This window comes from Amphibalanus amphitrite, unplaced genomic scaffold, assembly GCF_019059575.1.
Source record: "Amphibalanus amphitrite isolate SeventyFive unplaced genomic scaffold, NRLGWU_Aamphi_draft 000181F_arrow, whole genome shotgun sequence".
In the NCBI taxonomy this organism is placed as follows: domain Eukaryota; kingdom Metazoa; phylum Arthropoda; class Thecostraca; order Balanomorpha; family Balanidae; genus Amphibalanus; species Amphibalanus amphitrite.
This window is the reverse complement of record NW_024881676.1, coordinates 144861-160900: the sequence shown is the minus strand read 5'-3', so window position 1 is coordinate 160900 and position 16040 is coordinate 144861. Positions and strand designations below refer to the sequence as shown.

At 52.1% G+C, this 16040-nt stretch overlaps 2 protein-coding genes across 7 annotated transcripts in view; one reads left to right on the top strand and one right to left on the bottom strand.

Moving 5' to 3' along the window:
• LOC122384098 (cytospin-A-like) overlaps positions 1-2781 on the bottom strand; it is a 144389-nt gene extending 141608 nt beyond the window's left edge. The window contains exon 1 of one of the 2 annotated variants that reach the window (XM_043371106.1): positions 2426-2781. The gene's annotated coding sequence lies outside the window, so the exon portion shown is untranslated. The remainder of the gene's footprint in view (positions 1-2425) is intronic. The other variant, XM_043371107.1, reaches the window with a different exon arrangement.
• A 518-nt stretch (positions 2782-3299) lies between these two features.
• LOC122384111 (alpha-1,3-mannosyl-glycoprotein 2-beta-N-acetylglucosaminyltransferase-like) overlaps positions 3300-16040 on the top strand; it is a 32064-nt gene continuing 19323 nt past the window's right edge. For 2 of the 5 annotated variants that reach the window (XM_043371140.1, XM_043371139.1), the window contains exons 1-3: positions 3300-3608; positions 7221-7349; positions 11295-11367. In XM_043371140.1, the coding sequence (XP_043227075.1) occupies positions 7239-7349; positions 11295-11367 (184 nt within the window). In that variant the 5' untranslated portion in view covers positions 3300-3608; positions 7221-7238. Of the gene's footprint in view, positions 3609-7195; positions 7350-11255; positions 11368-16040 lie in introns of all 5 variants that reach the window. The other 3 variants (XM_043371138.1, XM_043371136.1, XM_043371137.1) reach the window with 2 other exon arrangements.

Genomic DNA, 16040 nt, shown 5'->3' with positions numbered 1-16040 from the left:
GACTAGATGCCAAAAGGTAATTTTGAGAGAGATAGTGTTGTAGCTGCTGCTGGATGACTCGTTCAACAACTTTCATGATAACTGGTACTAGAGAAATGGGTCGAAAGTTGCTGGGGTCAGATGGGTTTCCGGATTTGAAAATGGGATGGACTATGGAATGCTTCCATTGGTCGGGGATGTCAGATTTCGAGATGCAGGTGTTTACGATGTGCTGTATGACGCTGCCAATAGCCAAGAAACTGGTTTTTAGCATGCGGATGCACACACCGTCCGCTCCGCAGGCGGCTGAGTTCCGCATTCTGAAAACCGTGCATTCGAGCTCACCGAGAGAGATAGGCCTCGGCTGAAAACCGCATGCGCCGACGCGTGGCAGCCGTGCGTTTGTGTAGGTACCTGTGTTTTGGTTTCGGATCTCGGTAGCAATACGGGGGCCTACGGACACGAAAAATGAGTTTAGTTCGTCAGCGGTTACAACGGGTTGAACTGTTTTGTTTCCTTTTTTACCAGCTATGACTGATTTGATTCCCTGCCACACCTTGCTGGGGCCGCGTTCACTAATTTCCCGCTGAATCACGTTGCGCCGGTCACGGCGAACGGCAGAACGGACTGAACGATTCAGGTCTTTGTAAACTGTAGATGCCCGACCATGCAGACGTAGTGCGGCGCGCCGTTGGGCCATGATATCACGGGTGGAGGCTGAGACGGGGGGAGCGGTGGGGTTTCTAATGGTCAGGTTCTTTAAAGGGGCATGGTCATCTAGGACGGGTAAGAAATTAGTCAGAAAAGCTTGCCATTTGTCATGCACGGTCATTGCAGTGAACACTTCGTCCCACTCGATGGACATCAAGTCATGATTTAGGGACGCGACATCGACACGGTTGATTGAGCGGGTAGTGATGACAGTTGCAGTTTTACGCTGTTTAGGTACGTTAACTAGCACGTTTACCAACTTGTGTGGGCTGAAGTGACAGTGTTTTACATGACAGTCGAGCACGAGTTCACGGGTTTTGACAATACATACGTCTAGGAGCGAGCCGGAGCTGTACGTGGGTGCAGTTACCAGTTGATCGAGAGAGTAGTCCGATAAAAAGTCGCTTAGGTGAATACGCGCGCGGAAACTCCGGTGTTTCAGCAAATCGCAGTTTAGGTCGCCGCAGATGACAAACGGAACCTTGGGGTGGTCGATCAGGATCCGTTGCAACTGAGACTCGAGATCGTTGAAATCAGCGCGTAGGGCAGTGTCCGAGTAGCGGGGCGGTCGGTAGAGCGAGCAGACAATTAGCTGACGATCTTTCTCCAGTTTTAGGAGGATCCACTGGGATTCAAGCTGACTCTCACGGCACGGCGGAACTGTGAGTTTTAGCGCTACAGAGGTGATGGAGTTTTTGGTGGCAATGGCGACTCCACCGTAGCCACTGCCGTCGGGACGATCCTCACGGCTAAGTGAGTACCCGGGTAGCACAACTAGCCGACTGGGCGTGCTGGGTCGCAGCCAGGTCTCGGAGAGTAGGAGAACGTCGAAGTCTTGACTGCTGACCACGTCGGTCAGTTCGAGCAGCTTCGGCTTAATGCTTTGGATGTTGAGCGCGCCGATGAGCAGACCGGTATTGGACAGTCGGTCAGATTGTAGAGTCGCCGCCTCAGTACGACGCGTGCCCCTCCCCCTTCTCCCCCGCGCTCCGCGTCGTTGGGGTCTTCTCCCGCCGCTGCGGGCCGCGGCCGGCGGCCGGCCGGCCGCCGGGGACCGGCCAGGCGGCGAGCTGAGCACACCCCTTCGACCTTGAGAAGGGGCGGGCGTCGCGCCGGCGGGCGATTCAGGGGACTCGGCGGAGACGCGCGCGGTCGTCCTGGGGGCTCGGGAAGATTGCTGACATTATGACGCAGGACCCAGTTTCCGCTTTGGTCCTAGTCCGGGTAGTTAGCAGCCGGCACATCTCTCGCTATGCCCTAGGGTAGCGCTCCGACTTGCAATGTTGTGATGCAGCCGGGGTTCAACCGGCCGATCCGATCCTAGATGGCAGCACCGCACGGAAGCCCGGCTCAAACGGCTCGAAGGACGGCGGAATCGGCCGGAATCGGCGACCGACCCGACCCGCGAGTCCGCGACCGACCTCTCGCCTCCCCGCTGAAGCATCAAGCGGCTGTGACTCGCTGGAAATGGCGACAGTCGATTGCAAAATACAACATACCTCTAATACTGACTAGAGGAGTTCTAAACGCAGAACAAACTAATGAGACACCACTTTCAGTCACCCTACGCTACGCATTTCAATGCGTGAAATGAGAGGGATGTTTCAGGTTCTACAGCCTTCAGTTGAAAGAATATCATTAAGAATTATTCAAAAGTGCGTTGAATGACTGAAATATTTCCAATTGCCTTAAGCAGTTGACATTATCGTGCGGTAGATTTGGATTGGCTACTTACCACTGTCGTGCCAATTCTATGTTGATGTTGCTTGCAGGGGTGATTTCCTTTCAGCCTTCAGTCTTTTAAAATAAAATTACTAACAACAAAGGAAAATAAGTCTCAGGTCACAAATCCAGAATCCACAGGGCTGACTTGCACTTCACTGCACTTCGCTTCAGCTTGCACTTCAACTTCAATCTCGCTGTTCGAGCGCGCTCATTCTTCAACATTCTTATTTGCACACTGGCACCGGATTCTTTTCATTGACAGCCAAATATTTCAGAAACGTTTTATAAACTTTCTTCTAGTCCACCATGCATAAATCGTACAAATGACAGACACCACGCAAACCAGTCCAACATCACCTACCTCATGGCCGCTTTTGTTTTGATTCGATTCCAAATTTGAGCTGTGCGCCAGTTTTGCCGCTGATAAAAGTTCAAAACCAGCGGTAGCAAAACTGTAAATAAGTTGTTATTATTTTGCTATAAATTCAACAATATTGAGTTGCAAGCGTTGCCGTTAGTACAGATAAGAAATATAGTCGACTATTATTTATCTAAATGCGTCAAAAACCACTGCAACCTCTCTGATCCAATAATTAAAACAATTTAGCTACGGTGAACTTTTACTGATGAGGTTTCAATCAGCAAACTTTTATGTTCAATTCTATTGATGATAGTGCGAAAAGTAAAAAAAACAAACATTCCGCTTGACTCTTGAAAGTTGAAACGGAGATTTTTGAGAGCAAATCAAAACAAGTTTCACTTTTTAGTTACAAGGTCTATTATGTAATAAATTTCTTGCCAAAGGCGAATCAATGAAAGTTTTACTCTACGTAGTAATTCTCCTTGAATCTGCGATGATTCTGCGGACCCGGTTGATGAACAGAGATTCGTTCTTCATTTCTGGCGCATATCTTCTATTTGTCATTGAATTATATTCCCATTACGATTTTCCATTGTTGCAGTCCATTTATTTTAGTAATAAAGATTGAGCTTCACCAATAATACCAAAAAAGAGCCTTTAATGATACCACCGTACTGAAACTATCGTTTCTCTTGTGCTAAGTAGTTGATGAATCAGAATGGGCGTGCATTAAACCGATGTCAAAACACGTCCCACAGAATCCAGATTGAGATTGAGATCAACATTTCAGGATAATGTTGGCGTGGATGCTCATCTTGAAATAATAAAAAAGGTAAGAATATCTCAATATTTTGTCAAACGAATCCATGTTAGGTAGATGAGGCATTAGAATTCCATAACGGTGTTGCATTATGATAATGTCATGGTTGTATTGTATCGGTAAGGCAGACGTAGCACGAGCTGCCATATGGGATAGGATAGTTTGTAGGTTGTAGAAAGTAGGCCGTAGGTTGTAGGTCAGGTTAGTTAAGGTTTGGTTAGGTTTTGGTTTGGATTGGTTTAGCTACAAAGATGTATTCCCGCGCATCCAGTCTGCAAAGTATGGCAATTTCGACGAGATCTTGTTGGTGCAGGCTTGTTCGGCTGGTGCAGATTTGGTGTGGTGAGGTCAGTGGTGCGGATTTAGTAAAATGTGGTGAGAAATTGGCTTAGTGACAGACATGACGATGACAGACCAGACGAGATAGATGAAGAAAATCGAAAAAAACATGGATGGAGCTTCGACATAACGTAATCCAGTGTGCTTGGGTCAAAATGAGTGTGCGGTGGTCAGAACGGACTGCTGCCCACTGGCCACTGCTGGTGGGCCCACTAATCACGTGGGTCGCCCACAACTTCGCACTCTTTGCACTGTTACAACACGAAACTCACCCCCTGGCTCTGCAAGGCGTGAGAGAGAGTGAGAGAGATGAGCACGGCCGATGAGAGGGATTCAAGATTTGTACCGCCAATGGGAGGGCCAGAATATCACCGCTCCGCCGCTTCAAGCAGTCAAGTGCGATCAATTTATCGGGTACGTTCGACGCAGCTAATGCCTAGGCTGCGTTGAAAGAAGCTGAGTTTGTTGCATTCTGCACTCTGCAGCATTCGTGAACGAGATGCTCTCAGTTCATATGAGAGTTTGGCGTTGTCGCTTGGTGGTAGGTAGGGCGAAATGCGCATGGCTGATGGCGGGCCTTGAGGACCACCACTTTGCCGCGGCTAAGTAGTCAAATTGACTTGCCTATCAAATTAGTTGTTTGATACAGCTAATGACCTAACGAGAAATGCCGAAAATGCATGCATGCGATGGGCCCACTTTTTGCCATTTATATTTCAATTTTTGTAACTGGAGCCCTACAAGTTGTCAAGCCGTTTAGCTAAATGGCAGTGTCGACACCATTAGGGTAACCTTGGTACATCGCACAATAATCACCCACATGGATGAATCGCCAGGGGCAGGTACCGGATAGCCCGGATAGGGTTCTGTATCTGCGTGACATGCTTTTTGTTCTAGTCTTGCAGTGCGTATTTCTAGTTTCGAACTTTCGTTTCCATCCTAAGTGCTGAGGTGGCATTCTTGTGGCTCATAGTAACAATTTGAATTGACTCAATTGAGGTCAATGCAGCTTTTGACTGGTCACTTGTGCGGGTTCGGTGCGGATTTTTTTTTTTTTTTTTGTACACTCAGCCGGTTTTGGTGCGGATTTTCCGGCTCTGTTTAAAGGATTGGTCCAGATTTTGAACTTGGGCCGGTGCGCCCCGTCGACCTGCGAGCCATACTTTGCAGACTGGCCGCGCATATGACAGCTCGTGATGTGTCTGCCTTACTGGTACCACAATTTTTGGACTTGTGTGATAGGCACTTTCCATTTGGAATGGATGTGTTCTCATCTGCCAGGCAAACTTTTTTTATTTGTTTTCCTTCCCTTCTCTCTATTCCTCTACCCATTTTGCTACTTTGAGACTATAGTGAGCCTTTGAGTCTAATAAGTAAGCTGTTGTTATTACAAAATTCAACATGATAATTTCTCAAATTGAAATGCTAAGTTAACCCTCGCCGGCCGAGGGGGGGGGGGCGGGTGCCGCCCCCCCCCCATAGGGTTTTTTCGCGATAGCTCCGAACACGCTGGCGATAGAGAGCTGAAACTTGGCATACCTGACCTTTGATCCAAGCCGGATCTTTTGACACCAACCGCATTTTTGGGTCAGGTCAGGTCACTGACCTATGACGTCATAAGTGAACCTCTGCACGGTCTTCAGATGTCGCAACTTCGCAACGCCCTCACTGCCAGAGGAGATGTCACAGGGAAATGAAACTTGCAGGATCTAGTATCCATTATGAGTCCCACAACTTGTATATCTCGGATTTTTCCTAAAGGTCATATGAGGTCAGGTCATTTTCGTGACCTCACCATTATAAGTCAATGGGGAAAAATTCAAACTGCTATTCTGGCGCCGGGAACGATCTCCAACTATCTCAAGCACACGGAATCGTGATTTGATGCACTCCTTGCAAGGTTAGATGCGTCACTTTTGCAATGTTGACCTTGCGTGACGTCATTTATGACGTCATCAAGGTCAAATTAGTTTTTCGTCAATAACTCTTGATCAAATTGAGCTAGCGAGTCGGGAAAGGCACCAATGGACTCAGGAAGGCCTGCCGAATCGAATGATATGCGACATGACCTCTTTCGACCAACTTCGTGACCTGGGGGTGCTGACCTGACCTTGACCTGAGGTCAACACCCCAAGTTGACCTGACCCGGACAAAAAGTATATCATTCGACGCGCCTGAGCGAAGCGAACACGATGCTGCCAAAATCGGCGCTCTGCGGCCGTTTTTTGCGAAGTTATTCACCAAAAACTGAACCGTACCCTGGGGCACTTGACCTGACCTCAGAGGTCACCGGTTGACCTAGGACCTTAAAATCGGGTACCAATCTCTGCGTCTCGTAACGGCGCACACGCTCGTTTTTTCCGCGACGCGCTAGCTCCACCAGGGGCGAAACGGCGAGGGGGGGGTCGTACCCGCCCCCCCCCCCCCCCCTCGGCCGGCGCGTATGTAGAAAACCAATAGGTCCGGCGAGGGTTAAGTAAGTACCTACAGATCAAGTTGTTCTGGATATAGTTTTGACTGCAAAACATAATGGTGGGTGGTTTCAGATTTCATCATGAAATCTGTCTTCATTAAGTTAACCAAGCCAGGTTTAAGATGGCACCTGTCTGAATGGCAAGTGGTGTCTTAAATGGCCCGCAGGCCGCAGGCACCTGCTTTTATCATCCATCCTCATAACCTTAACACCATGGGTGAAAGAACAGGTTCTCCTTCATCCATGCTAACACTGTGCAGATCCTGACATGGTTAGTGCCTACTATGACAAACTTGAACACAGGGCTCTTCCAGGGAATATTTTCACTCAGAAGTTAGGCTTCTGATTACCTTTTCTGTGATGTTTTAATGAAATGTAGATAATGAACAGGTGATTACCTGCCCTCCACCATTGAGCATTTTGATTGTCACACTAGATCAAAATATTTTCAATATTCCCATGTTTTACGCCTACCATCCAGTGAAATTCTTGGAATTTAGTTAAAACATTATGAGTGGGCAGGCTTTATCTGTAGTGAGCAAAGTCACATCTATCAAAATTGGGTCCAGTCTGCCCCACTTAACAGACTTCAACTGGTTGTGGCTGCTCCCACCAAGTGCAGACCATCCCTGTCAAGTGGCAAGGGTCTCATGTGTCAAGCACCACAGTGACTAGAACTGTGTTGTTACCACCAGGCACCAGTTAGTCCAATACTCTGTCACAGAGCTAGGTAATGGACTCTTTGATATGCTTGTCTCCAGTCTTCACCCATTTTCTATGGCATCAGACTGCATACTGCCACATTTCGCCAGGACCGTGAGCTGTGAGCCATGCGTCAGAAGCTGCTGGTGTACGTGGTGGCCGGCACGCTGCTCTGGTCGCTGGTCTACCTGCTCGTGTTCGTGAACCGGCCCAATGGCAGCGTCCGCAGGACAGAGGAGGTGAGTGCTACTGACCGGGGATCAGGAAGGGGGAAGGGTTCGAGGAACATAATGTCATTGGGTAGTTTGCATGTTTATGTAGTATCGCTGTAATCGGGACAATATCGAAACTCCTTGAAAAGAATTTTGGAACACTAACTGACCCTAAATGCAATTTTTGCGAATCATCGGTCTATTGGTGTGTCATACCGCCTCTCGTTCTTGGGGACGATGTCCATCTCAAATATGTATCTAATAGGCACAATTCTCCCAGCAAAACCCACTGTCGGCGTCAGTGCGGGAACGCGTCCCTCTGTTACCGCGGCGGGAACCGGTCGTGGGAACAGAGGGCGCTGCCACCAGAGTGGTACCATTGCCGGGATGGTCCTGCCCGTTGCCGCCGGAGTGGCGCTGGCACGCTGGCTTGCCGCCGAGCTGGTGCTTCCGCTGCCGCCAGTAACCTCGGCCCTAAACGGCGGGCGGTGGTAATTTTCGCTGATCTCGGATGACGCTGTTGAGGCGTGATAGTGTCATGTGACGTGTTTGCAGTCGACGCTCCGGTATTTTGGATGTTTTATTGTGATTATTCGGTGGTTTGCATTGGGCTGAACTTGTCGCGTTCGAAGGAGATTTAGCGATTGTGTTCACGTGTCGGTGCTGACACATGGCTGGCTGGGCTGACTGATGGCTACCAACTAATGGCTGACATGGTTGATTGAATGAGCCTCAGGCTCGAGTGTTGTATCTCCAAAACTCGGTGAGATGAAGAAGTGGTGCCTTGTTGTCACCGGCCGGTCGCCGGACTAACCAGCATGGTGGCACCGACAATGGCATGCCTGACGCTCCGGATTTCAATTAAAAGACGGAATGTCCCAGTTTCTCCCTGGGTCTGTCTACCGGTTTGTCAATCGTTGGGTTGATAGCCCGTGTCCGGGTCTTACGGATGAAATAATTCGTCTGTTGTGGTTTCTGGTTTGGGACTCGCCCTACAGCTTCATTATTTCTGTTGTTCTTGAACATCTTGGTGCCAAAATGCCTGTTCATGTCGACCTTTCCATTTTTATTGTTTCATCAACCCTTTGTTCTTCGTTGTGAACTTCAAGCAGTGAACCCACCTGTTGGAGTATCCTATTATTGCCTAATCCTTCAGTATGAGCATGCACAAAATTAACTGTGTATCATGGTTAGCTGCGTTTTGGGACCAACTATAGACCTCTACTTGGACTGTGGCCCCAGATAGAAGTCTATTGTCAAACGTCAGATAGAAGTCTATTTTCAAACGTCTGATTTTGTACTGGGCCAATTTTTCGGTGAGTTCTCTGGCTCTCCATTCTTACTGAAAAACATGCTTGTGATTAAGCATGAGGTTTCACTAGTAGTTTTTTTAAGGGAAATAATCAGCTATTACGAGCAGCGCTCATTGCAAGCTACCCAGTGCTGAAAACCGTCTTTTGATTACACCAAGGCCTTACTGTATATTCCAGTCTGCGACCTTATGAAACATATTCCTGAATTGCAGTTTGGCACGAAAGGTGGTGCGGCTCGGTTCCGCCCATTTGATACAGTAACTTTTGACGGATTGCGTGCGGGTGAATTTGTGCCGCAGCGCACGGGTGCCCGTGGCCATTAGGTGGTCGTTGGCGTGCGCCAACCGCCGCTGACGTGTATACAGGGCAATGTCGCCGTATGTATCGCTCGTCCGGCGGCAAACCCCGGTGGAATAAACCGCCGCTCTGTTTTGGAGGTCGATGGAAATTGTTCCTGGCTACCGCCATGGCGTGAGGCCTGTCCAGAGGCAGTGAGCGGACTGGGTCCCTGGAGAATACTCACCGCGATGAAGTTATGGGACTCATTGGGCAAATAACGCCGCGGAGGGTGCATTGCAATGCCCTCTCATAGGGAAGGGATAGTGAGTTCTGGCATGTAGGTGCGAGGAATGTTCGCGGACATTAGACGAATGGCCGGAATTTAAGGTTTTATGTTTTGTTTTTTGCTTATCAAGCCTTTGTAGCCAATCCGCACAATCTGCCGAGCTCTTTTTCATACTTTGTAGCGTAACCACTACAGAATTATTTGTCTTTAGATAGAAACATTTTCAACATTGGTACAGACAGATACTCGCCCGGATGCTCATCTGGTCTATTCTGCAACATATTTGTGGCCTCAGCCCTGTGCAACCATGCAAGATTACCTGCAAAATTGCAAACTGCGCAGGCCCGTATGCGAAAGTGACGGATGTAACGGAAGCTCTCGTAATTTGTGCCGACGTCATTCGCGTTGATAGTGAGATGAGGCATTATTGTCGCACTGCATTGCATGCCAAGTTCCTTTTATACATTATTTATCTTTAGCGATTAGCCTGGTTTGAAACTTCATCAAAATTATACTTTGAAGGTTAACTTAACCCACCAAGCTCATCGCTGTTACTGATGTTAATAATCATTCTTTACCACAAACCTTGCCGCTTGAGCACTTCCACCAGAATCATTACGTCCTCGTATCTCACCAGAATAGGATTTTGACCTGTGCAGCCCGGCCACCCTCTCCCAGTCTCCTCTCTGTCGTTTTGGGTGTGTTTCGCCAGGTGTCGGTGGGGACCCCGCGGGTCCTGTCGTCGCCGGGCGCCGGCCGGACGCCAGTTGCACCTGTGACCGACGCGGCGACCCGGTGTGGGGGGCCAGTTGTCGGTGCTGGTGCGTGCACAGCGGACTGGTGGTGCTGCGTGGTGCGCTGTGATTTTGGTGCTCGCGCTGATGACACGGACTGGTGACCAGTGAACGTCCAGAAGCCTGTGGTGGCCCGATGTCGTGGACGTAATCACATCGTAGAGCGGATTTGAAGATCTCGCTGTCAAAGGACACTTGACTGAGTTGTTTCAAACCTCAGCGAGGTCATCTGATATTCGAGGTCTCCTGTCGCGGTCCATGCCCGCTGCACGTCCAGCGCCAGCCGTCTCAGCGGCTTTATCCTCTCGCTAAGGTCACCTCTCAGCTTCCGGCCTCGTCAACACCTCTGTAGTCGATCATCCTCTATTCTTGCCGGGACCGCCTGGTCCTTCCCGGCACCTCTTCGTGCCGTGTGGTATCTCCGGTCGTCTGGCCGTCGTGCCGGTGGGACGATGCGCCTGGAGCCGGTGTCTGCCCCGCTGCTGTTCTCGGCGGCGGCGCGGCTCCGTCCGGCGCTGCTGGCGGTGACCACTGGCGGCGCCGTGCTGCTGCCGCTGCTGCACGCGCTGCTCTCAGCTCACGTGTGCGGCCGGGCCGAGACGGGCGCCCAGCCGGCGGTCTGCGGCCGGCTGGCCGTACAGAATGTGGCGCTGCAGCTGTCGGCCGCACTGGTCCTCTGGCTGGCGTACGGGTGGACGGCGCCGGCGGCAGAGGCGCCCCACTGGGTACGAGCGCGGACTGTGGAGTGGAGTGGACAGGAGCAGATACAGAGTGGATAGGGGAATATTGGGTGAATTTTGAAAGGAATGTAGGCTGGAATAGGCGGGAGAGCTCAGGAGATGACATCCAGGCACTGTTGGGGTTGGACGAGGAGGGCAGTGAATAAGAACTTGTGGTGTTAGTCGACCCGCAAAGCAATGACCTAGAACAGCTATCAAATTTGATGGTGGTTCAGAATATGAGTCGTTACCCTGAATTTATGTACCAATAGGTGGATGACTGTGTCTACGAATGCTAAAGGTGATGTTGCCATTAGTTGCAGCCATAAAACATGTTTCACCACATTTGTGCCGTTTTGCCGTCGGTCGTCTGTATCGCTATACATACACTATACAACAGCTCCTCATTCGTGATATAGCGATGTTAAATAATTACAACCCAAATCGACCGACCCTGCACAGTGAATTACCGACACTGTAGCGGGCCCGACACGGCACCGCCATACCATGTGGATATGCTAACTTGCCCGCTCCGTTCGCAGACGTTGAACAGCCTGACTGAACAATTGGCTGACCTACAGAACACGCTGTCGCAGCAGAACGCCGAGAACCGGCGGCTTCTGGACGCACTCAATAAGATCGCGGACAACAGAGGTAACGTGACGCTACGCGGTGAGCAAAATCACGCTCGCTTCTTCCGCTTTGACGCTTATCTTGTACCGTCTTGCATGCATAGTGTTGTAGCCATGTATGGCTAGTAAACGGTGAGTTTTGCTTTTGTATCGAGCGCTTGTATTTCGTAGCTTTCTGTATTTCACGGATGGTATTCATGCCAACCGGGTACCTACGGTGGCACTGCACCACTCTGCACGCGTCTACATCGATTGCCGCTGTCGGCCGCGGCGACTCCGCGAAATCTAGCGTCGTGCATTAGTCACGGTGAGGCGCTATGAGGCCCGTTAGCATGCCTCACACTCTGCACGGGGTCAAATAGCACATCGTGTCGACTTGACGGTAGCACTGGACTAAAGTTTCCAGGCTGACACTGCGGGAGTCCCCACCGACGGTTTGGATTGTGCCATGGCCTTGTTGGCAGTTATGGTCGTATGCTACCAGTATAGCGCCTTTTGGGGCGACTAACGGAGCGAGCGAGAGGGTGAGCCTTGCACGTGCGAAATTTCGAGGGGGTACCTCCAACTGACTTGTGCACGGCACCCTACTGACCGGTTTCTAGCGATGTGCCAAATTTGAGCACAATCGGCCCAGCCGTTCTCGAGATCTGGGAGCGGCACCCTGCACGTGCGCACGTGCAAAATGGGTCCCGACTGGCTTTTGCACGGCACCCTACTAACCGGTCCCTAACTGTGTACCAAATTTGAGCGCAATCGGTCCAGCCGTTCTCGAGATCTGGAAACGACCTCTGCACGTGCGCACGTGCAGCGGCACCCCAACTCTGGCACATGGATATGCAGTGCCTAGTGGGTGCCTACCTACATGCCAACTTTCAGCGCAATCGGCCAAGTAGTTACCGAAATATTGCAACAATTGCAAAACTGACACCTCTTCGTTTTGCACGTGGCACGTGCATAAGGGGTCACCCACATGCATCGGGAATAGTCCAATACTTGGTAGAAGGAATGAAGCTACCCTATAAAAATTACCGCGTGTAAATCGGTCAAGTGGTTGCTGAGATATAAGCCTCGCAAAAGCGTCCGCACGGCCGGCCGGCCGGCCGGCCGGCCGCTCATACTCAGAAATTTCCGTTATTCTACGTAAGACTCCGCTCGCTTCGCTCGCTCCGTAATTATATTTTCATTCCTCACCGCCTACTTCCATTGAAGTTGTGTGCTCGACCAAAACAACGATGTGGAAGCCCATCGCAGTTGGAATTTCACGCTTATTGACATACCTATCGTCTGCGTCGGCTAATAGTCATTGAGTTCCGCTTGCTTTCTGTGTATACCTTCTGTGTAGTTTAGTTTCTAACCAAGCATGCAGTCCGAGGGAAGTGATTCTCTTCCAACAAAAGATTGCCCATAGTGATCACACTCGAAGCCGGCAAATTGGCTCCGGCCAGCGGGTAATGAAAACTCTTCACGGTTTCCCACTTGCAGCTGTTGCAAATGCAGTCACTTTTAAGACCGTTTAGCGTGTCCTCCGATCAACTCCTCTCCCTGTTTGGCTGTGAAAGGCCGTCAACACCCGGGTTTATCTTCGCCTCCAGCTCTGTGCGAGCCACCGCTTCGTCAAACCCGGGTGGACGACGAGGGTCGTTTGGGAACAAAGGACAGGACGGTGATGATGGGGATGGTGGGTGGGCAAACACTCCGCGCACCCCTCGTGCACCGCGGCTCGGCTCACACTGCGCGTGTTATCGGCCGACCACGGCGGGCCGCCGCGGTTCTGTTTGTTCTTCTCCACCCTTCTCGTTATCGCCCCCCCCCCCCTCCCCTTCCCCCTTCCCTGGACCCCACTGGCTCAGTGTCGCGTCGTGTCACCTCGGCCCGCTAATCACGATTCAACGTCCCGTTAATGCTTGATTAGCGTGTCCTCCGATCAACTCCTCTCCCTGTTTGGCTGTGAAAGGCCGTCAACACCCGGGTTTATCTTCGCCTCCAGCTCTGTGCGAGCCACCGCCAAACACCCCAAAGGAACCAAGGGTATGTGTATTCATACTAGATTATGCGCGCGTATCCCGTTCACAGGGTTCACAGGCGGTACCTGTCAGCACGTTGGTTCCATGGCTCGGGTCCTGTAGGCACTCCGCCACACACGATGGGGGCCGGACCGGACACTGGGCCGCCTGTGGCCGCAGCCGCCGGAAACCGCGCCAAGTCGTGCCGACTGAGCGCGTCGGCCGCGCTGCTCTCTTTCGTTGCCACGTACTCGACGGATACAGTAACTCATGGAATGCCGTCCAGAACAGGGGCTGACGCAGCAGCGCCATAATCAGTGGCGACCCCGACCATCCCCTCCCCCAGACCCCCACCACCCCCATGTTATCGGACCGGATCAGCACGCGGTGCCCGCCCCATCCCTCTCCTCACACCAAACATGCCACCATGACGGGGATGAGCTCCAGCCACGTCATGGATGGCGCGACGTCACACTGCAGCTCGCGGAGCCACTCCATCATCCACCATTCGTCTCCGTGCCACGCCCCCATCCCCCGACGGGAGCTGTCCGTGTTCATCACAATACAGTGGTCGTACTCGCCCGGTGGCGGGAGGGGGGGGGGGGGGGAAATGCCGTTCCACATCGGCAAAAAGTGGCCCACCACCGTAAAACCGTTCGTACATCGGCCGTGATCCGCACCCGGCGGTTCGGTCCGCTAACAGAGTGCGCCGCATCTAGCAGGCGTCTAGTGAACGCCCTCCCCGGCGGGACGCACTTGCTGGCGTGCACTAGACGTCCCACCACCGACAGCAGTTCCCGCTGTGTGCATTTCTGTCGCCCGAGCAGTGTCTAGTAACTCCTGGGTGCCCACTAGCTTGGCGTCTAGCAACGCTAGAGTCATTGTTTCTGTGTCGATCACAACCCGAGAAGCTCCATCCGTGTTGATGGCGGGGCGCATTCCCGCTCGGCCAGCGGCACGCCCACTTCCGCACAAATGTCTCGCAGTCTCGCATACGCTACGTCGGCACTGTCCGATCCTCCGCGCCCTACCCCGAAGAAGTCATCTAAATAATTGCGTATATACACGTCCGATGTCTGATCCTGGAACACATAGGCGCAAACATGTGGCAAAATCATTGAAAATCCGTGGACTGCTTCTAGCCTCAAATGGCAGACAAACCTGGTAGTATAGTAAACCGTCCCAACAGAACCCCAGTAGCGCCCACTGGCCGGGCCGGACAGGTATAAGTTTGAATGCATTTGTAACATCGGTCGTGAACAGCAAGGTCCCGGCGCCTCCAGCTAGGAAAATCAACCGCACGGCCTCGTCGAATGATGTGTACGTCACACGAAACTCGTCTGGGTCTATCCCGGCGTTGACCCCGACATCTCTCGACTGTGATAGATCTAAAATGAGCCGCACTTCGCCATTAGGTTTATCACGCGCACTCATCGGGTTCACTATCATGTTCGGCGGCGGTGGAGCACGGAACGGTCCCCGTGTCGTACCGTCCGCGACCTCTCGCCGAATGGCTGCCGTCACCCCGGCACGGCGCCGTTCGGCGGACTGATTGTTTTTCGCGAAACGGCCCCGCGCCGCACCGCGGTAACCAATTTCAGCCCCGTGCCGGAACCGCCCAACGACAGTTTCTCTGGCATCGACCATTTTCCACAGCCTGTCGCTTGGCTTCCACTCTTCTGCACTGTCGACGGCGTAGGATCATGCACGAGTCTAATTATGAATACGCCCCCGAAGTCAAGCCTAGGATTGTTTAATCGCAGCACCACAGCCTGCCGTGCCGGGCTATCTGCTGTTTGCACTTGCCTGACCGGCCCGCCGCGCCGGCGCCGCGGTGTGCGTTATGAGTCACGCAAGGTCGTCTTTCCGCGCGTCCGCCCGCTCGGCCGCACGTTCCCTTATCCATGTCGCCGCACCCCCCCCCCCCCCTTTCTCTCTCTCTCTCTCTCTCTCTCTCTCTCTCTCTCTCTCTCTCTCTCTCTCTCTCTCTCTCTCTCTCTCTCTCTCTCTCTCTCTCTCTCTCTCTCTCTCTTCCTCTCCCTCCTCTCTCTCTCTCTCTTCCGCCCTCTATCCTCTCTCTCCCTCTCTCTCTCTCCTCTCCTCTCCTCTCCTCTCCTCTCCTCTCCTCTCCTCTCCTCTCCTCTCCTCTCCTCTCCTCTTTCCTCCCCTCCCCTCCTCTCCGTCCGTCCCAGGCCATGGTCCCTCCCTTGTTTGTCGGTTTGTCGGCGGTGTAGCTTTTATCACCGCTACGGCCGCCCAGGCCGTAAGCAAATAGCACCACTGGGTCTGGGTCCACAGATTCCCCTCATGTCCGTCTTTCGCGTTTGACGCGAGCACTAGTCAGCGAGTTTGCCGCGCTGCGTTTCTGCTGGGCTATACGCGTTGAACTGGGCATGTCTGGCAGGCGCCGCTATTGCGCCAGGTATATATCGATACCATACCGAGGCCGCGATGACATGCACACGCACCGACCAGTTGGCGACATGTTGACCCTGTTAATGTCATCTAGACCGCCTTGCCGACGCCGGGTCTAAGCCACCAGAAATGTGACGCCCACACCACGTGGTCAGAGTATAACCGGATCCAGTCATTCTAGCCGGTGGTCCAACCTACATATACACTAACCCTCGCGTTCACTGTCTTGCTGGGGGAGAGCCGGCGCCGGCCGAGACGAGACGAGACGAGTCGGCCG